The sequence below is a fragment of the Centruroides sculpturatus genome, unplaced genomic scaffold, assembly GCF_000671375.1.
Source record: "Centruroides sculpturatus isolate CEXI.00-Female unplaced genomic scaffold, Cexi_2.0 scaffold3, whole genome shotgun sequence".
Taxonomy (NCBI): Eukaryota; Metazoa; Arthropoda; class Arachnida; order Scorpiones; family Buthidae; genus Centruroides; species Centruroides sculpturatus.
The window spans coordinates 106017-130135 of record NW_019384366.1 but is presented as its reverse complement, the minus strand read 5'-3'; the positions used below and the strand labels follow the sequence as shown (position 1 = coordinate 130135).

Genomic DNA, 24119 nt, shown 5'->3' with positions numbered 1-24119 from the left:
TTTATCCAAAAGTCAGTTATCCGAAAGAATTCCAGTTGGCAAATTTAAATTTTCGCTAGTGCTGTGGCGCTGCAATCTTTGGCTACGTCTTGGCCCACTCAAATATTTTACGTTTTTGATACTAAATTAACTTCTGAAGTATAATTTTTTACTGTTTTTATATTTTTCAATATATTTATTTTGCTTGTACAAAATAAAGAAATAATTTTTAACAATACAATAGCCACGATTATTATTTTAAAAAGTTTACGTTAGGCTTAACATCCACAAAAATTCAACGCAAAGCGACACGCAATGGAGAAAAATTTCAGGATGGGATACGTTAATATATTTTTTTGTACATAATTGGTTATCCGAACAACCCCAGTCCCCAATTGATTCGGATAAATGACGCTCTACTGTATAAGATACATTAATATATACAGTAATGTGTGAAAAATATGTATTTGAGCCAAATTTTTGTTATGCACACCTGGTTTGAACACTTGCCAGTCATTATGGTCCTGCAATTATTTTGCCCAGTGTATATTATTATTAAAGAAAACTTTTCTATGTGTAAAAAGTACATTGAAAAAATTATGTTAATTTTTTAAAGCATTAAAGATGATGAAAAATAAACTGTGAAAAATGATTCAAGAATCATGGAATTCATAATAATAAATATCAAAAATATTTCATTTGGAGAAAATAATGAAAAATAAACAAGTTTCTGAGCTGTGAAAGTGATATTCAAAATAATCTCTAAATAATAAAATATTTGATTATTATTTAACCGTTCAATAATATGAAAAAAATATAAAATAAATGTATTATTTTGTAAGAAAAATACATTAATTTATCATCTGTTTCAATTTTTAAACTCAAGATTAGCATTTTGAAGCAAGTATATGTAACTTTAAAAGTTAAAAATTAAAGTTTACATTTTGAAATACAGTAGAACCTCCATTATCCGGACCTCTATTATCCGGATTTTCAATTATCCAGATTGTTCAATATAAACAAAAATTTTACGAATTTGCTGATTTGCACTTGGCGAATTACGACACTGTTTATGTACGTGACGGAATGCATAACTTTTTTTGTTTCAACAACGTCTCACCCAGCACAGTGGTCGTAAACTCTTAAATATATTTTACGTAGTAATAAAAATATAACTTGACATACGTATTTATAAATAATTTATATTCAAATTACATCATTTCTATAACCAAGGGCGGCATAAGGCATGGACGACGTGGGCCACCGCCTATGCCTCGCGGTTTGAAGGGCCTCGCGCCTCGAAGGTTTATGCATTACTTAAAGCCGTGAACGCGACGAAAAAATTTTACTTGTCATAAAACAATAAATAGTTTGTCAAATTATTATTCATAAAAATTATTATTCAACTGCTTTTTATTTTATAAAATACGTCTTCTTGCGCCACCAGAGGGCCTTTTAAACAATAGGTAGTCTGGTAGCATTGGTCAGTAGTAGTCCAAATTCAATACGAACGTTTGTTTCTTGAAAATTTGATCACGATTTAAATACAGTATTTACTTTTAATATTACCGATATGTCATCGAAAAGAAAACGTGTTGTATTATCATTAAAATACAAATTAAAGTATTTGTTTCGATTATCCGGATTTTTCCTTATCCAGACTACCTTCATCCCCAATTAGTCTGGATAATCGAGGTTCTACTGTATCTGTATTACACAAAAAGTCAATTTTAAAGAAATAACATACTTCACCTGCATTAAAATTTACTATACATTATTTTAAATTATTATTTTCAAACAATGAAATAAAATTATATTTGTTTTTAAAACTTCTACTCCTTTTTTTCTTTTCAGGATTGTATTCTTTTATAGCTATATATTTTTTGGATATTAATCTTAATATTAAAAATAAATTTCATTTGTTAACACATTTACTTTATAAGTATCCATTTTGTATATATCAATACTTCTGTACAAGCATACAATGGAGAATGTCTCTTAATATCTAAATTTCATTAGTATATACATATCTTTTATAACATATCTTCAACTGATGACTATAAATTTTTCTTATGTAAACATGTCTCAAAAATTCAAAACAGCATTTTTAATAAAACAATTTGTAGAAAAATCTCATTTTTCTACAAATTTCATTCCAATTTGAATTGGTAGAAAGTCAGAATTGCATGTATATGTTTTGGAAAGTGTACTGCCTTAATTTTCTTCAAGATTTTTTATCTCTACCTTACTTAGTTTATTACTGGAAATTGTCATTTTTTATTATAAATTTTTGTCTGCATTTTTTTTCTAACACAATTATTTAAATGTTGTATGTTATTTATCATACCATATCTTGAATGTTTCCAAAAGAGAAAGCAGACTGTAAATGTTTCTGTATACAAAGTAACTGTTTGTGTTTTATGATCAGGAAATAATGTTTTATGCATTTTACATATGGTTAGAAATTTTGAATTATTGTCATCAAGCATTATAATTGTTTCCATTTAAATTAATGGAAATAAGCTTCTGGTTGGCATTTTTGTTTAGAATGTCTAACATTCTTCACAAACATTTTCAAGAACAGATTACTGATATTCAGTGAGAGATGCCTAGTTATGTGAACAAAAATCAGATAAGAAAATGTCATCCTTTTATTACAAACCATGCTTTTGTAGAAAACAGACTATATATGAATCTGTCAATTTGACACCTATTCATTTCTTGCTAACATTTAAATATTTATAGATTTTACCTATACGAAACATGACAAAATAAAAAATGTGTACTTCTGAACATGTATGCATTTGCATTTACAGCAGAATCATGTGGTGAATAAAGTACACAACAGGTGCAATTATGTATGTTTAATAAATTATTTTGCTTTGATTACCTTCTTTTTGTATTTATTTTTTCATAAAATTGAAAACTATCACTTTCTCTAATACCGTGATGCTGTTTTGTAGGGATCATGAACCAGTTACACATCTAAAATGTCTAACCAAAGATGAAGTTTGTCTTATGGCTTAAGTTATAATTTGATAAAGAATCTGATAAAGAGGTTAAAGGAGAAGTAGATACATCAGAAGACAATGCTATAGAAAAAAACTTTGAATTCTATATAAGAGCTGAACTGAGGAATCTGCATTCAGATATTCAACTTTTTCTAAAAAATAAAAAACGCCAAAAAGATCAACAGCAAGAGAAAGAACCACCATCCAAATTATGACAATGCTTTTGTTGTGAGAGACAATGATTATGTGAAATGTATGTAAAGAACATGCAGTTATGATAATCTCTTGTTCAGAATGCAACAACACAGATTTTGACAAAGTTGTAAAGTAGTTTCACATTAAAGTATCTTTTTATATATTTTCTTTTTATTTTTAAAAATTTTAATTTGTTTAATATACTTACAGTGTATTAATGTGTAAAACGTTCACACTTTGTTTAAAATATTGTTACTGGTTTATTAATTTAATGTGTAATAGTTATTGAAGACAACTCCCTATTTTGTTTTCATAATTTTTTTTAACTTTTTTTGATGATGTAGTGTAAATAATACACCATATGGATATTTATAATATATCTATAGGTATGTGAATTAATTAGATATAATGGAAGATTTTTATTTAACTTTTAAAGATGAACATAAATAGAAGATTTTTATTTATTCAAATAATCCGAAGAAATAATGTCAAATATCTCTTTTTAACATATGCTAGTATTATTAATTGAGCAAATATTTAATTAAAATCTGATATTAATTTAAATGCAATGCCATTAATTTTAATTAAATTCTGATCTTAAAAGCTAAAGAATACAGAATACAGAGTATTTGCAACTTATTTTTATATTTAAATTGTTCTTTTATTAATCCTTTTGTAATCTTGCAAAGCATAAAAAATAATGAACTTATCTATGAACTAACTATCACTTTCAAAACCTAAAAACAAATTTTTAGAATGTATTTGTTTTCCTCTAAACATCATATTTAAATAATCAAATTTAAAAAAAAAACAATTTTTTTTAATCAACTATTATTTAAAAAATTGATTTTGAATATTACCTCTGCATTTAATTCCTCTTCAGATTTTACATTAAATTCAGGTAGAATAAACTAAATAAATAAATTTAAACACAATTATTATTATTATTTTAAACATATGTACTAAATTGTTTAGATACTTTTTTACTCACTTTTGTCAAATTAAACAGATCCTTATATTTTGGATTGATATCAAATGGAATATCATCTAAAACTAAAAATAACAATATTTAATTATATATGTTTTCATTTATATATTATTTTATAAAATTACTTATTTCCATATTTAATTTCAGTACAGTTGTGCTAATCCAAACCCATTGTAATCTGAACAGCTACCATTGCCTTAACTATAAAATGTCAACTGTACACCTTCAGCTCACATGTAAAGTAAACTTAAGTTGTGTTGTGAGCATTGCTGCTCATTCTTTCCATGACCCTGTTAGACTAACAATTCTAACTTCTATTTACTGCTATACAAAAAAATCCTACAACAGTAAAAAGTGGTAAGTGGTCTTAAAGCATAAGGATTACTATTATACCCACATTAATCCAAACTACCACCTACCACAATCTAAATTAGTTCAGACTGGCATAACTGTACTGTATGTTAAATTTATTTAAGCAACAAACCTGAGCCAAGAGATCTGTAATTTTGACTATCTTTATTTGAATTGTTCCAATTAACACTACCTTGAAAATTTTCATTTCCAGGATACACAGGATAAGGAAGAGCTCCATCAACACTAAACATTTTTCATAAAATGCATATGTTTTAATAAAAAAAAATGGCTAAACCTTAATAAGCTGAATATATTACAATTATTAGCATTATTATTTAGATTAGAATTTTATGTACAAATAACAATTAAAAAAACAATAAAATATAAAGTTTACATACTGTTAACTTTTTATTTGAACAAAGAATTATTAGAAATGTTTACCTTTTCTTTGGAGAACTTACACTTCCTAATTTATAACAAATCAGAAGACTATTCATTTCACTGTCAAAATGAATATATTAAGAATTAAAAAAGTTTACACACACACACAATAAATATGTAAGTTATTTTCATTATAATAAAATATGCTTTAAATCAGTGTTTTTCAACCTGTGGGTCGTGACCCCAGGGGGGGGTCGCGAAGCCTTACACCTGGGGAGGTTTGCGAAAAGAAAAAGACAAGTGTTTGTAGGTCCTACAATACATTAAAAAAACTACAATTACAGTGAGAATTACGGCCTACTCCAGAAAATGATAGCCGAAAAAGTGTCCAGCTGATTTGCAAAAAGAAATAAAAAGTAGAAAAGTATAAGATGAAAATTCTGATCCTAAAATAATAAAAAAAAAGGTCAACAGCTCCCTGCACCCAATGTTATAATTAAAGGAAGTTTCATACTTTATGTGTGTTAAGTTATTGTCGATTCTTCTGAAATTTTCATTTTAATCAACAATAATTTGTCTCAACAGAAACAAAATTAAATACATAGTTTTTAAAATCACTGATATAGTTTTAATATGGCCCTAGGGGTTGCCAGAATTTTTTAACTTGTAAAGGGGTCGCATATTCAAGAAGGTTGAAAAACACTGCTTTAAATTAATATTTTCATTTTAACCCATTTTTAATACAAGTTATAAATTTACAGTAATTAAATACAGTGGTACCTCAGAATACGAAATTAATCCGTTCCGAAACTGAGATCGTATCATGAAAATGTCGTAAGGTGGATCATCTTTTCCCATACGATTACATGTAAAACCAAATAATTCGTTTCAACGCGAAAAACATACTCAAATTAAAGCCAAGTAATACATTAAAAAAAATAACTGTAGTAAGAAAAACAAATAAAAAATGCGAACTAATGTAACGTCGTATGGTGAGTTTTTGTTCGTATCGTGAAGCAAAAATATGTTCGAATTTCATGTCATATCCTGAAAATTTCATATGCTGGGGCGTTCGTAACCTGAGGTACCACTGTACTAATTTCTTTTAAGTATTAAAAAATTATGAATTTGTTAACATTTTAACAAATTCACAAAAAGAATTGCATTTGTCTGTCGAAAAGAAGGACAAACACAAGGTTTTACCTTTGTAAAAAAGTCATATTTATATTTTTATGTATTTATTAAATTATGAATTTGTTTCTGAGATTTCCTCTAAAAACTCTTAGTCCTGGTAAACATAGTTCAAAGTCTAATCTAAAGCCCTGGTCACACTATGCGATTTCTAGCTGTGCAAGCGACTGCAACTGCAACAAGTGAGTTGCACGCTTCTTCTCATGGTCACACATTGCTCGCTGACATTGCAACTCGGAAACACGTGACTCTGTATTTATGGAATTTTAGCCACTTTTCTTATTAAAATAGCAAACAGTTCCTTTTCTGGAATGAATAAAAGAAAAAAGGCGATTATTTTGATAGAGCTGGCGCGAATACATGAAAAGATAAAATCTTCGATAAAACAAAGAATTAAAATCCCACAGGTATTCGTGAGCCTGAATAAGCTCGATCAATTTTGATTCTGTAAAGTATTAATCTTCTAACTATTCGCCATGATGATGAACTATTTTCAATGTTGTCACTATATGACGTGTCACAAAGGCATTTGTTGATTGGATGCACGTTTGCAATTGTCGCAAGTAGAACAAACTTTTTGTTTTTAGTTATGGTTGCAGTCGTGCCGGTTTGAGGGGGGATTACTAGTTAATGGGAACAGCCGTCGCAGTTGCAGTCGCCTATGCGGCTGAAAATCACATAGTGTGACCAGGGCTTAAGGCAATTACACAATATATGTATAACAGAATTAATGGAATAACCAAACTTATAAATATGAATTTAATTATTAGTTGCATAGTTAAATTCTTTTGCTAGATTTAAAAGAAGAAATTTAAAGCAAGATTTTAACAACACTGAAGCAAGTTTGGTCATTATTTTGTTCTTAATATTAAAGTTACCTATATAGTAGGTCCTCAATTAACAGAATCACACTTAACAGACAAAAAGTTTGTCCTAAAAGAAAAATTGGAAGTTTTTTACTATATATATGGATGTTACTGTTTGTGGGGAGCATAATTTTGTTTAAATAACTCTTACTTAATAATAAACTTAAATAACTCTTATGCCTTATTTCTGAAATTTTCTAGGGAAGTTTGCTTATTAGGGGGATTGATGCTGTTAAAATTTTGTGGTCAAAGGTCAAGTGGGTGGAGAGAGAGAGAGAGAGAGAGAGAGGCGGTCACGTATCATATTTTAAGTGGAGTAAGTCTTAATGAAGATTTTATTTGTTATTAGAATTCACATTTTTTTAATAAAAATCTCATCTCTACCATCAAAATTAAGATTTTTATCATTTTATAATAATTAATAATATAAAAAGTTTCTTAAAATAAAATCTCAGATGGTACCATAAACAATTTTAACTCTTGCTGGGAAAGTTATGCAACTCACTCCTGGATTTTTTTATTTGTCAACTAAAAGGTTGAGTCAATAACTCAACATTAGTGGTAGAAACATTATTGTATAGATTTTACATATATATTGTACATGTATTTTATATAGTACATATATTGTATAGTTTTTGATGTTTGTTTAAAGTTTGCTTCTGTTGTAAGATTTGCTTTTGTATTTAAAAAAAGTTTTTTGTTTTAACAAAAGAAAAATATCCTGCTTTGTTACATAACTGAAGAAAAATATGTTTAAAATAATTTTTTACCCTGCTAAAGTGAATCCAGCTGGAGGTTTTTTCCATCTACTCAATACTATAACATCAGTTACAGCAATTTGAACATTATCTCTTGGCATTAATTTGTAGCATAAATGTTTCTTTCGTGTTGCTCTCTGTTCTATAAAAATAATTTAATAAAAATCATTTGTACAATCTATAAATTAATAACCAGACTACTTACTCATAATTATCACTAACAGTAAAACAGAACAAATGAGTTATTCAATATATAAACATGATGCTATGCTGTTTGCTTATATTCACATCTTATCTATGTATTAGCTCGAAAAGAAACTATACTACATTAATATTATATTAAAATTTAACTATATTACATGTATTGGGTGTTACAAATAAAATAGCAATTTTTTAAAAAATTAAACTTTCTGGTCTTGTAGTTCAACTTTTTTTCAAGCAACAGTGCTATATGTTTGCAATTAGAAGAGTACTTATAAAATATGCAAATTAAAAAAAAAAAAAAAAACACACATTTAAGAGTACTTTTTCTGACAACATGGAAAAACAGGAAATTGAATAATTTTCTTTTATGAGTATAAGCAGTTACATAAGAGATAAGGAGCATCATTTGGAGATCTGCAGTTCTTTAATTATTCATCACAAAAATGAAAGTGTTCAAATGAAATTTTTCTCTATCCATCTTATTCTCCAGACTTTTTGCCAACAGACTTTCACTTTTTTTTTTATACATTTGGACAGTTTTTAGCAAAGGAAGTCTTTCAAGGAAGAGTATGAAATAAAAAGTACCTTTATTGACTTTTTGACTTCCCAATCTCATGATTTCTATCAAATTGGCATTAATGAATTTCTATTGCATTGGGAAAGTGTATTAATATTGATAGAGACAATTTTGATTAAATATGTAAGTTTTAAATTAAATTAATAAATGTTCAAAGTCAGAGGTAAAAATTGGCTATTTCATTTGCAACAACTTAATATATTAAACATATAACAAACATATATATTACTTAAACAAACATATATATTACTTAAACAAAAATAATTTACTAATTGTATGATAAACAAGTAATGCAAGCATGAATACACAAAACAGTATAAATAACAAGACAAATTAATTACATCTAGAATTATTATATAAAAAAGATTTACTTACATATTAGATTAAAAATAATAAATGTTTAGATATTAAAGATACTTTCTTTTTCTATTAATGAAAGGAATTAGAAAATATATAAATTCTTACCAGTATCTCGTGTGTACATTAATAGTGTAAAATCATCAGGAGGGGAATCTTTTTCGCCAATAATTGTTAGAGATTCTATAACTTCATTTGTTTGCCACTGAAATAAGAATTTTTTCTACTTACTTTAAAATCATCATAATTTCATTGTTCAAGTGTAGCAAATATTTCTTATATAGGGTGTCCCAAAAGTTAAATAGATTGAAAAACCAGATCATCAGTTTCTAGGTTTGTGGATTTGTCGTCATCATCCCATGATGAGAGCCTTCAAAGTTCCCTGACCTTACCTATCTTCATTTTTATGTATGAAAGCACTTAAAGGCTTTAGTGTACCAGAAGAAAAAAATTCAAAATAGGGATCATCTATAGAAATGCATTTGAAGATCAATTAAGTGCTTAATATCTGATATGTGACCTTATTTCAGCTTGAATAGGAGAGAGAGATATGCATTGAGAAAGAAATTACACACATGTAAAAATATTTTTATAGAGTCAAATTTTCCTATGTATCTATCATAATTTTTAGGACACCCTTTGTTGTTTTAAATCAAATTTTAAAAATCTATTAAATAATCACAATTTTACATAAAACTTTCTTTCTTCTCTCCCTAGTTTATTTTTTCATCATAAACTGAAAACTATTATTTTTTCAATGAAAAAGTTATTGACATTATAAAATTATAAAACATTAAATACTTTAATAATGCTATATATTTCATTAATTTGACAATATATTTTTACTTATAAATTATTTTATTCTCTTTTTCCATTTCTTTAATTATTTTATCACTAACTTTATAATATGTTTTAACTTTAATTAATCAAAAGATTTAATGTTCCATTTAATTTTCAATGAGGAAAAAATCACTATCTTGCTTTTGCTATACAATAATACTTACGATTAGTGTAGGATTGAATTTTTATCATCATTCAGTATTCAGGTATTTTTGGCCAAAAATTAACTATTAAGTATTTGGCTAAATACTAAACACACATATTTGATATTTAAATTGAATACATCCTCAAAGCCAAACTAAATGGCAAAATGATGTCATTTCATAAAATTAAAAAATTGCCAGGACAAATTATGACATTTATATAGAAAATATATTTCTTCTTGACTATACATACATTTATATAAATGTCATAATTTGTCCTGGCAATTTTTTAATTTTAGCAAATGTAATTATTAATTTGTTAAGTCACCGCTAGAGGATGTTTTTAACCTGTTTTACATTTTACGGCAAACGGTAGCCTACAGAAAAAGGTTGACTTCGCCGGTGGAATTGTTATTGCCTTGTACAGCGTGTGAAAGGACAGAAAGTAGACAAAGACTCATCTATGTATGTATAGTCAAGAAGAAATATATTTTCTATATAAATGATGTCATTTCAGTTTGGGGAGTGAAACAGAGTCAAGGAAGGAAAAAGAAAGATGAAACACAAAATAGAATGAAGACATTCAAAATCTTAAATATTTAAAAATATTATGATTTATTCCTTTCCAAAACAAATATAGCTTTATTAATAAATAATATTTGCTCAAGATCATTTATAAATCATAATTTACATGATAAACTGTAACAAAGAAATATTAATGTTTCTGCATTCATAGGAAGTAAGTGATTTTGTTGGTTTCTACAAATATTTACAGTGTTGAATGTACAGTACTTATGTTCACTAAATATACTACTTTGTGAGGCTGCCAAAAATGACAGGCATCAGTGGTAAGACTTAATTTTTTAATTTTCATTACATAATAATAATTGTATATGTTTTTATTTTTAAACAATTATTACTATGGAATAGATGTTGCCTTCCAACTTATTCTAAAGCTTAGAGTCTAAACATTCTGTTTCAGGCAGTTCAAATAAATCAGCTAATATTTGCCCAAATGTTCAGTATTCAATAGTTAGAAATGCAAGAATATTTGAATTTGGCAACAGTAACAGCCAAATAATTGTTCCTTAAGTGTACCACCTAAAGACAAAGGGCTATATGTTCAAAACAACTGAAAGTCAAGTTGCACACTTATCTAATTAGTAACCTTTATTGATACTGCCCAATATATAGCATGAAAAACATTTTTAACAATTACAGAACATTTCTCATACAGAATATTGGGTGGTATTGATAAAAGATACTAATTAGATATGATGACAGTTGCACAACTCAATTTTCAATTTTTATGGAGCTACATCCTTTTCACCTTTGAGGAGCATAAGTGAGAACAAAGTTTTTGAGGGATATAATATACCAGATAGCAGAAAACATAGAATTGGATCTTATCCTTTCTACTTTTATTATTTATACATGTACAGCAATCCTCTTTTTTTAGATAAACTATTTGAAAAATAATTTGTTGTTTACTTTAAAAAGTGAAAAATTTATATTACATTTATCCACAAGTTTCCAGAACATGTTTTTGAATTCTGCTACATGAGGGTGTATGTCTTGGCAGCCATTAAGATATTGCTAGTCATTAGAGTAGGTCTGCAATTTTTAGTTTTCCATTGGTGACATGCCTTATAAAACCAGTTCAGATAGATATTGTGCAGTGGTTGGCTGCCATAATAGCCAGACAGTTATTTATATGTGGTTTAAAGCTGTATGCGATACACACAAAAACATGATGCATCAAGACTATCCATCTATTCAACCGTTCCAGTTACATTCATTTCCACTTGATGAAAATTTAAGAAGAAAATGAGTAAATAGCTATACATGTACATCCAGCTGAATAAATAACTTTGCCATCATTAGACACACAAGTCCACACAAAATGATTACTTGAAGATAGGGTTTGTGTTTAAGGACACAAATTTGTCAGATGAAATTTTAATTGATATATTTTTCAACTGGTAAAGTTGCCACTTGAAAAATAATTATAAGAGTCAAGACTCCTATAATTAAGCATTTCTTGGTAATCATAAGGCTTTACTTTTTAATAAGGTATTCAAATATAGCTGGATATACAGTCGACCCCCTATAACACTGTTGATTTTTCCGTTTTTTATGAATTCCATGTTGTACGAGTCACTTAGATTTTACAAATATGTGTGCCAGGCTGTGAACGGCTCATGTATTTGTAAAATCTAAGTGACTCATACAACATGGAATTCATATAAAACGGAAAAATCAACAGTGTTATGGGGGGGTCGACTGTAATAACAAAGGTGGCCATTATCTCATGTTGTTATTCCATGATTTTATAGTACTATTTGGTGAATACAATGTTCATCTGAAAATAAATTAGAAAATACAAGTTTGTAGAATAAACTATACAAAATCCAAAAACTTTGCATTCAACTTAATTCTATGATATTCTGTGAATATTTTGTACTACTTTATGAATTAAACAGTAATATAAAAGTATTTCCTGATAGATAATAACAGTGGAATATTAGTAAAAATTATAGAAGCCAATTTTGCCAATTATTTTCTTGAGAGATAAAAATTTTTAAAATAAGATTTAGATTTTGTTAATTTTACTTTAATTTTTTTTAAATCAGTTTTAAAACATATTTTCCCACCACACAAATAGCATGCTTTTTTTCCTTTATGTTAGAAAAAAATTTAAACTTGTGTAATAACAATTGAAAATACTCTGTTTATAATTTAAAATATGAAACTCTTATCAATTACTAACAAAGGGATCATTATGAATGAATTTCTATTGGTTATTTCAGAATCAACTACATTCTCAAATGTATAGTTCTGCGGTTTCATTGTTCTTGCAGTATCTTAATGGCGGCGCAATGGTGGTGTTAGTACAATACAGGAAAATACATAAACCATCTCTGGGAACTTGTGGATAGAAAAAATTTACTTTAAAAGACACAAATTATCATATTTTCTGTAAAGTTTATACTTATGTTTTGGCTAAAAAAACTTTTATTAAATATTTACAGTAGAGCGTTGTTTATCCAAAAGTCTGTTATCCGAAACGTCAGTTATTGAAAAGAATTTCTTGACAAAAAAGTGTCTATAAACATTGCCAAATTTTTAGCATTTATTGATTTATTGAAATACTGTCGATAAACTTGAATGAGATCATGATTTCTTTCTTCTGTGACTTTTCCAAAATGATGCCACATCAGATATTCCTGAGTAGAAGCAGTCATTCCAGAAGAGTGTAAATACATGGAATTTAATTTCTGATAACCCCATTCTGTCCAACCGGAAGGAGTGCAGCAGCAGTTGATGAGAAATAATCCATCCACACATTCTGGATGTGCCAAAGCAAACCTACAGAGTTGACAAGTTTAAATTTTCGCTAGTGCTGTGGTGCTGCAATCTTTGGCTATGTCTTGGGCTACTCCAATATTTTTTGTTTGTGTATGTGTTCTAGCTGGCAGCACTGACACTTTTGTGTGGTGTTTTTCTAAGGACTGTGTGTCATGCTGAATTGAATGTTTTTGATACTAGATTAACTTCTAAAGTATATATATATATTTTTTTGTTTTTATATTTTTCAATATATTTATTTTGTTTGTAAAAAATGAAATAATTTTTAATGATACAATAGCCACGATTATTATTTTAAAAAGTTTATGTTAGGCTTAACGTCGACGAAAATTCAACGCCAAGCGACATGCAACGGAGAAATATTTCAATATTGGATAGGTTAATATATTTTTTCATACATAACCAGTTATCCAAACAACCTCAGTCCCCAATTGATTTGGATAAATGACACTCTACTATAATTAAATACATATATATTTACTTCTTGTTTTGATATACAGATGTATCTTGTAATTCTTCTGAAAAATCCATCTTTCCATAAATCAGCATCAGTATCCTGATCAAATGTCTTGTCTACCTAGAATGCAATTAAAAACATGAGTTCTAATTATCTAAATTATTTAATTATTAATAAATCCCAAAACCAGAATTTATTTTTATTTAAATTTGTATCAATGCAATGTTTAAAAACAAAATGATGTTTCTACAACAATAAACACTTAAATGAAATATATATTTATACTACAATGTTTGCAAGATGTAAAATAAACAAAATAAAATCTAAAAATTAAATATTATTTTTAAATTATAGACATTTCATTAAGAATAAATATTTTACTTAAAAATTCACAAAAATATTAAAAGAAATAATATATTTAAAATGTCTTCACATTTTGTTCTTTTTTTTTTTTACATTTCAGGAAATTAAGTTTTATAGTGGAGTTAATCTTTATCTTGAGGGTCTCATCCACCTGTATGTGTAAAATGTTAAAAATATCCCTTTGCTGATGGCATAATTATAAAAATATACTAATAAAATTGCCAGGACAACAAGGAACTTAAAAAAAAATGCAAAAACATTTTTAATATATTCTCTCTCCTAATGTTTAAAAAAGTTTTTTTTTTAAACCTACTTATCATCCTAGCAATTTTATTAATAAATAATTTTGCTTTTTAATTATGGCACATTCAGATTACAGGCATACTAATACAAATATAAATTACTATTAATCACAAGTATTTCATATTTATTATTTATAAAATTTTTAAAATTAGAATAACTACTTTGATATCTTAAAAACAAACATTTTAAAGTAATAACTATTCATTTAACAAACTAAGTGTTTTTCAAACAAACAATCTATATTCTTGTACTGAATGGTTTAGAGATATTAAGATTTAAAAAAAATTTGAATCCAGTATCAGTGTTAATTATTATAAATTACAAACGATAAACATTTTTTAACGGTAAAATTTTACACAGATGTTCATAAAGAAATTAAATCAAATAATTTTAAAAAGTTTTTTTGGGTCTACTTAATAGGAATACAGGTATACCTCGCCTTACGTCGGTAATTGGTTCCAGGAGAACGACGTAAGTCGAATTTACTTGTCTCCGAATCTACTTATCTACTAAGCTAAACCGTAAGTTACCATTCCCAGTTCTGTATTTTATTTATTAATGCATTTTAATAATATATGGTTAATAAAAATCTATTTTAAGCTTACAAACAAATAAATTTTAGTTTTTAATATAGTACAGAAAAAAAGTCATCTAAATTTACGAATGCATGTACTGTAAATACAGTACATACTTGTGAATGTATATATTTTAATATGATTTTATGTGCTTTAAACATTTTTCTAGTGATATTACGACTTCAATATTTGTGGCAGACAGACGTAAAGTCGGACTTAAATTTGATTTGAAAGACGTAAAATGACTTAAATTTGATTTTTATTTTTCCATATACTTTTTTGACAAACGACATATAATCGGGAACGACGTAACTTGAAACAACGTAAGTCGAGGTATGCCTGTACTTACCTTTTAAAATTTTTATATTTTATCAAAATTATAAAATTATATCTAAAGAAATTATATTCCAAAATAATAACATATGTAATTTTAACTTCCTTACATCAAAGCTTTAAAAATATTAGAATACTAGCTGTTACCCGCAACTTTGTCTGCAGAGGTTTTGCAAGCAAACCCCATTTACATTCAATATTTCAATAACCATAGTAATTGTTAGGTCTATATAACACCTACAGCTGAAGAGAATTGCCGAGAATGAAACAAACTATTTTCAATTTGATCAATTTTCTGGAGCATTTACATTTGTTCTATAATCGAACCAATATGCAATAACAAATTCGAATTTAAAACGGTTCAAACATTTTTAAAATCGAAATGAATAAAAATATTTATAACAATGTCTGAAATGTTATCAATTTAATACACCTAAGTACTCAATGAAGACTAAATGTAGTTGAAAACAAAAAATCACATCTAAAATAGTACAGTAGAAGCAGTTCTCCCAGTTAAGCCTTAATGCTCTCCCTCACCCCCCGCGGGGGAATTTCTAAAAATCCGTTCTTAGTGTGCATTGCCATGGCGTATCCCACTAAAACGCAGATAAAAACAAAAAAATCGCATCTAAAATAGTACAGTAGAAGCCGTTCTTCCGGTTAAACCTTAATGCTCTCCCTCTCCCCCCACATGGGAATTTCGAAAAATCCCTTCTTAGTGTGCGTTTTCATGACGTACCCTAACTGTGTACCAAATTTCTCCTCTTTAGGTCCAGCGGTTTGCTCTGGGCGATAATGAATCAGTGAGTCATTCAGTCAGTCAGTCAGGACAAGCAATTTTATATATATAGATTTTTCTCTTAACACTTATATTGTCTTACCATACTTGAATTATAAAGTTTTTTTTAAACTTACTATTTTAATCAAAATTACTAAAACTGTTTGAATAAACATTTGCATATCTTTTTCCTTTAGCTGTACTATTTATAAACAAAATTCAAATTTACTTATTGTGACATCATCACAATGCAGAACTACAATTAAAATACTTTAATTTTAATTATCATAAAAATCAATTCTATATCAAATTTATCACTTTATATAGTAAGGTAAAAATTTTGAACTAAAATCAAGTGACTTCTGGTCTGATTCAGACCAGAAGTTCATGTATAGTTAATTGAGTTTTATTTATATTAATACCTCATACATTCCTTTTTTCAAAACTTCATATTACATAACATTCTTTTTCTCACATTCTAAATTAGAACACCAGACCTGATGAAGAGCTCTCACAAATATTGAAAATGTTTGTCCCCAGTTTACTAGCATTAAACTTCTGAAATTTAAGTTCATTGATACATGTGTGTTCCACTCTTCCATAGAGTATGAACTTTAATCAAAATTGTTTGCAAAAATTAATTTTTATTGTATGTTTTATGTTTAATTTATAGTTCAAACATTTTAAATAATTCTTTACACTTTGTTACATATTCACTGTAAAAAACTAAGTTTCATATCCTATGCGATTTTACAGTTTTTATTTTTAGCTCTCTGAAAATGGAACCCTCTTTATAACATGAAACACTATTGCTTCACTAGACATTTGACTTTCATATAAATTTTTAGGAGTGCAGTACATACAAAAGTCAAGTACTGTCTGTACATACAAATAAATCCATTGTAATTGTTACATTTTACATTAAATTAATAAAATTTATTAATAATTTTAAATAATTTAATCCAAAAAAATAAAAAATCTAAACTTATCTTGTTATAACATGTCATAATAATCTTATAATAATGATAATCCATAACATTAGGAGAGACAATCAAAAAGTTCCAAGACTAAGTCTAGCAATGCAAAGGGGTGCAGAACAGTCAAGAGTATACAGCAAGAGAGACATATGGTGTCCGTAAGTCAGTATGCAAAGTGGCAATGTGCTATGTTGGTAGGAGATTGTGTTACACAAATTATCAACAATGTCCTAGTGTGCCTTTGCAATCTCATCAGGGATTTGAAACTGGGCAGAGAGCTAACATCAAATTTGGTGTAAAATTGGAGAAACAGCAACAGAGATCCTTGAAATGCTTTGGGAAGCCTACAACAATAAAGCAATGAACCAATGAGGCAAGATGTTTCTGGTGGCATGCACACTTGAGGACAAGGATAAGTCAGACTGATCCTCCATGAGGACAACTCCTGAAACTGTTGAGAACATTTGACATTTTGTGTATGAGAATCATCAGATAACCATCAAGGACATTGTCACCAAGGTCAATCAATGTTGCATGGAACAATGCAGGTGATCTTGATATCTGAACTGAACATGTGTAGCATTGCAGCAAAGTTTGTGTCCAGGTTCCTGAGCCCCAAACAGAAGTCACATTATGTCCAAATCTTTGTGGATCTCCATCAGCATTTTATGATGACCCCTTGACTTCTTGTTCCAAAACAGGAATTTCAAGTTGAAGGGCCACCATTTTGATACAGTAGAGGATATCTAGTGCAAATTGTAGATGGTGCTTGACACCCTCCAAGAATGGGACTTCCAGGAAGCATTCCAAGCATGTTAGAAACACTGGAATTGATGCATTCATGCAGAAGACAACTATTTTAAAAGGTGATGACTATCAAAGCTAAATAAAATATGTTGTGTGCTTTTTATACACAGAGTTCCAGAACTTTTTGATTGCATCTCTTGTAAGTCAGTCAGTTTGCATATCAAATTATCAAATACAACAAAAATGATATCCAAGAATCTTAGCCAGTAATCATTCTTTTAGATTAATAAAATAAAAATACTATCATTTTTAGTTCATTTAGGAGTTACAGACTGGATTTCTTTCACTGTCATATTCATCTATCTTTTGACAGATATTGTCTGTAACATTGAAAATATTTTCTATATTAAGTAAATCTACACACAAATTATAATAATTTAATAATTATAATTTGAAAATAATAATAATTATTTAAAATTTAATTAATCAATAAAATTATATTTCCAAAATTGTACAAATTCTTTTCACATAACCTCTGCCATATAACAATTCTTAGTTTTAATACAGGCATTAACAAACAATATCAAAAAAAGTGCAGAAACAATTTGTCCCTCAATTTTAATGTTCAGCAACTTATTCTGGTGACAGTATTATTGATCTACAAATAAATCCAAATTTGTTATTAATAATTAAGATTAAAATATAGTATGTATTAATAACAAAAATTTGACTTTTATTTTGGTCGCGAAAGTAAAAACCATCTATTTTAACAATATATGCCTTGTAGATTTTAGTAGTGTTTTACTTTTTTAATAATTAAAACATTTTAAGAGAGTAAATATTTTTTTATTCAAAATTTTTGCCATTGTTTTTTGAGTTTGAGAACGAATTATATTTGCAGGGAAGAGGCGTACCGATGGGTAGTCCCACATCAGCGATTCTATGTGAGTTGGTCTTACGGCAACTCGAAAACAAAATTCTACCCAAATTCCAACACCTTATCATTTTGTACGCCAGATACGTCAACGATATAGTCATCTTGTGGCAACGAAAACCTAACCTACAGCAATTTTTGGATAGGATCAATAATAACCCTTACGGTTTATTACTACAAGTGGACCAGGAGAGTGATAGTATTGTAAATTTTTTGGACATTTCCATCGCTTGCAGACAGGGAGAAATCAGAACCAGCATATACAGAAAGCCATGCTATCAACCCACTTTAATTCCGCATAATTCAATCGATCCGCATCACATCAAATTGGCGGCCTTTAGGTCCTGGATAAAAAGGGCTTATACACACTGTTCTAGTATAAAAGACACAATGGCGGAGCTAAACTACATTCTAAAGATTGCGGAACAACAGGGATACCAAAAGGAAATCATAAAGAATCTTATTACAACCTTCCAAACAACTAAACAACGACATCCCACAGTAGACCGTAGACAAAAGATGGTTTTAAATTATGTCCCGTTTTTGAGACAAATACATAAAGAAACGGCCAAGGCTAATGATTTCAGTGTAGTATATCGACGCAATCCTACAGTTTTCAAGCTATTAAGAAACGATAAGAAGCATTATGACTGGAAATCGGCATCAGAAATCTATTCTATACCATTACACAATCAGCGTTTTAATTTGGATCTTGTCTACGTAGGCGCAACAATGCGCAAATTGCAACAACGTATCAAAGAACATAAATATATGATTAATAAGAAACTTGACAACACCGCGCTATCGTCTTACACAACGCAACACGACATTCAAGTCCATTGGGATCAGGTAGAAATTATTAAACCTACGACAAATTCACATACAATGAAATATCTGGAGAAATTAGAGATCTTTAAGGCACACAAGAAAACTTGTTGCATCAACCATAGAGACGCGGACTCTTTACCTACCACATGGCGATCCTTTTACAAGAATTAATGACTATTTATTTTTATTTGTTAAGGGACATTTTTTCGGATTAATTTTTATTTTTCGTTTATTTTTATCTACTTTGCCGTTATTTATATTTTAATTTCGTATTTACATTCTTTTTTGTGTTTGATTTTATTCTATGTTATGGTAACTGAAGAAGATCGTTAAGAAACGATTGAAAACGTTATTATATTATAAATTTTTATTAGCTGGATTATTAAAGGTGTGTTTTATTAATAGTATATTTATCAGTTCGTTTGTTATATAAGTATATTGTTGTTAACACTACAATGTATTTTGTGAATATAAGATAAAGATTATAGAATACTAGCTGCAAGGACCCGCTTCACTGGGTTTTATTTGTATGTAATATAGTTTTTTTTATATATAAAAGACTGTTTTTCTAAGTAATCTAGAATCTAGCTGCAAGAATCTGCTTCGCTAGGCAAAAAGTAACAATAGTGAAGATTAAGATAATTATATTATAGCCAATCTTACCCGTTTTCACAGAATGCACGAATTAGGTCCCCATTTTTCAGACTAATTATAGAATTTTTACACGAGTCTAAAAATATGTTCGATTTCCCGCAAAAACGCAAAAAACCGCCTGTAAATCTTGCATACCGCTTTATATTAACACTTTCTTTGTTACTAAACACTTCCACTGTTGATACTTCCATTGTTGACACTTCCATTGTTGACACTTCCATTGTTGACACTTCCATTGTTGACACTTCCATTGTTACACATCTTCGAAGTCAACCACTTTCAACCCAATATCTCCCACACCCTTATAGCACAGAACGCAAGAATTAGGTCCCCCGTTTCCTGACTAATTAGAGAATTTTTACGTCCAGTCAAACAAACTATTTTCAATTTGATCAATTTTCTGGAATGTTTACAATTGTTCTATAATCGAACCAATTCGAATTGAATTCAAATTCGAATTTAAAACAGTTCGAACATTTTTAAAATCGAAATAGAAAATCTTCGAAGTCAACCACTTTAAGCCCCCATATCTCCCACACCCTTATAGCTATCGAGATGCAACCACCATAGTGCACGAATGGAGACATGGGGCTACTACTACATACAAACACCATTCATGTGCGATGTGTAGTTTTGGCTGAAAAGTGAAATATAGGGACACACACACGTCCATTTTTATATATATAGATTATGTTTCTGATAACTTTACTATATTGAAGAGATCTCATGCTGTATCTTTCCAATTTTTGTGTATCTGGCTGGGGAAATCTTGTAGAAATTAGAATTTTTATTAGCATTAGTCAAATTAAAATGTAATTTTAAAAATTTGATATTTAGAAAGACAACAAATTTCAAAAAAGTATACATATAAAATCAGTAGAATAAGGCATACATGTACAGAAAGTATACAAATAATTTAATATATTACTGTTATTCAAAAAAGAAATATCATTGATTTCTCTTAACATACCACTTGAAATCCTGCTGGACATTTACCAGGATCTTCAACAATACAAATTGATGTCACTGGACGGTTATCTGGCAAAGCTCTCATTAAATCTTCCATTTTGTTCTAATTTCAATAATAATTATCAGAGTTATAAAAATTCATAAAATATAATTTTGTACAATTAATAAACATTCTTTACCATCAACATAATAGATAATTAAATATATTCAAAATTTTTACAGTAAAGTTGTTTCTATTAAAAATTTTTTTATGTATCAAAATAAGTGTCTAATAAATGTTTATGAACTGTTATTTAGAAAATTTGAATTTTTAACAAATGACATTTGTTATTTACAGATGTTTTTATTATAACTTTGAAAAATTTACAAGCAGAATATCATAATTTGGGGTAAACAGAAACACCTCTCTGACTAAATGATTATGTAACTTCAATAACATTATGACATAACTTTGTAATGTATCTTAAAAAAATAAATCTCATCCTCCTTAACAACAAGAAATCTTTATTAGTTCATATATCACCTAATAGGTGATATATGAACTAATAAAGATTTCATATATCACCTAATAGGTGATATATGAACTAATAAAGATTTCTTTTTTTTTTTCTTTTTACTTGATGTTTGTTTTCATCCTTACCTATCCATCTATGGGGTAAAGAAATAACTTAAGTCATGGTTTTTTCCCTACTTTTACAACTAAAGGGATGAGAGGAAATGCTTTTTATTTGCAGAAAAATGTCTATTAGTTACTCAGACCTTATATTATGTCCATTACAGAATTAGACATACAGTACATCCCCCATAAACCAAAAACGGTGCGTTAACTCAACTATACAGCTTTCACTGTTTTTGGTTTATGGTGGATGTACTGTACATTTTATTTATCACAGTGTGCTTTTGTTGTTTATTTCATTACAAAATTTATACAGAAAAAAAAAGCTTCTACAAAAACTGCTGAAGTTACTTGGGTAATCCAAAAAAATAAATAAATAAAATCTTTAAAAAAAAAAAATACATAGGTCACTGAAGTCATCAGAAAAATTTGTGCTTTTGAAGTATAATAAAGAGCTCATAATGGGGAAGAGTGTTTCCTATCATCATCCCCATACACAAAGTAAAATTTCTCACAAATCTCATAATTTTTGGTGTTCTGTAAAAGAGCACTAGATATCAATCATCTTCAATTTGATAGTCACATTCCATTCCACAGCAATTTCCTTCAACTTCCAGTCTTTTAAAACACTTTAATGTTACTTCTTGCAATCCCACAAAGGTCCTGAATCAGTCATAGGTGAAGATGCCCCTTGCTTAGTAAATCTATCTGCATTTTCATTTCCTTTTATTCCAGAATGTCCTGGACCCCTTGTTATTGAAAGCCAGTTTGTTAAAATTTTACAATTCTACATCAGTCTAGATTTAACTTGAACAGAATTAATTGTCTTAATGGCTGCCTGACTCAGAGAATAAGATGATCCTTTTATTAACATTATACTCTCCTATAGCTATCTATCACTCAACTTCTTTATTCTATCTTTTCATTTCCTTTTGAATTCTCATTCCAGCTCAATCATGAAGTCTGAATTATTTATTATGAATCATATAAAATTTTATACTAGCAATGACTCAAAGAGATGAATCTCAAGATGTAATTATTCTCAAATCTTTTATTTTCTTGTCCTATCTCAAAGACTTAATTATGTTTGAAAATTGATCATTACATTAAATAAATATTTATAAAATTAGGTAAAATGCTAATTGTAACATATATATATTATAACAAATTATTTCAGCAAATTCAGAGGAGAAAAGTTATAAAACTCTGTACTGTACTCATACTCTGTACTGTACTGTACTGTACCATTTTCACATACACTGTTAAGTTAAAACTATGTAAGGTCTATTAATTAAAGTATAAGATCAAGCAGCAATCTACAATAATTTGAAAAATGTAAAGCTGTTGATCACCAATTATTAATATATTGATAATCATTAGGTAATATCAATTGGTATCCAAATCTAACAAGTTCCTAAAAATGATTAAAATATCAAAAATTCAGATATCAGAAAGTGCTTTTCATTATTTCTTATGGAAAAAAGTCTACTCATTCTCAGTTCATCCAAATAATCAACTAATTTACCCAATGACACTAAAACACTGAAAAAAACACAAAGAAATATCTATTTACTTATCAATCCATGATGTTAGCAACATATTAAACATTAAAAACTAATTACCTTACTAACAAACACTTATGTCATTAGAGCACATATTTGTAAGCAGTAACATAACAAAAATGCTTGTTTAGTATTTATATTAGAAACTATATATGAACTGAATCTTCTTTAATATGCAGTAGACAGCAATGAAAACAATAACTCTCTACATTTTATATTATTACCATATTAAAATAGAATACCAATACAAATATAGTAGTGAATCTACTATAATAAACTGTTTAGTGTAATCCTATGAGCTTATTCTTAAATAGTATGCTAAACTTCACACAAAATATTATATAACACTAGATACATACACTATCAGATGGTTTTTAATGCCATCTGACAATGTGTATATTTAGGATTACACTAAAAATAAAAAAAAATCACTTAACAGACAAGAATTAATATTGAGAATAGCATCACTTTCTATTTTTTTATTTTTACTGTACAACTTTCTCATTTTTTCATTAGATGTGTTTCAAATAAATTAATAATATCAGGATTTTCTTTGATTCAGATATCATGATGAGCATTAACTGGAGCAGGAATTTGGATACAGTGAATTCAGATACTGAGATATGACTGTATGTAATAGACTTTATATAGACTAACAGTTTATTTTAAACTTTAATTCAGTTCATTTAAACAATGAAATGAAATAATGTACTGTTTCAAGTGAAAGCAATATAAACAAGTTCAATAACTAAATAAACTCAAATAAAATCAATTATTTACTTGATAAATTTAATCAATCATATTACTGAA

At 28.1% G+C, this 24119-nt stretch overlaps 1 protein-coding gene across 4 annotated transcripts in view; it reads right to left on the bottom strand.

Moving 5' to 3' along the window:
- LOC111612406 (multivesicular body subunit 12B-like) overlaps positions 1-24119 on the bottom strand; it is a 30532-nt gene that overhangs the window by 2355 nt on the left and 4058 nt on the right. For all 4 annotated transcript variants that reach the window (XM_023353616.1, XM_023353623.1, XM_023353631.1 and 1 more), the window contains 8 exons: positions 21133-21234; positions 13695-13790; positions 8970-9066; positions 7736-7865; positions 4969-5028; positions 4658-4770; positions 4177-4238; positions 4046-4096 (listed from right to left, as the gene is read on the bottom strand). In XM_023353616.1, coding sequence (XP_023209384.1) covers positions 4046-4096; positions 4177-4238; positions 4658-4770; positions 4969-5028; positions 7736-7865; positions 8970-9066; positions 13695-13790; positions 21133-21234 — 711 coding nt within the window. The remainder of the gene's footprint in view (positions 1-4045; positions 4097-4176; positions 4239-4657; positions 4771-4968; positions 5029-7735; positions 7866-8969; positions 9067-13694; positions 13791-21132; positions 21235-24119) is intronic.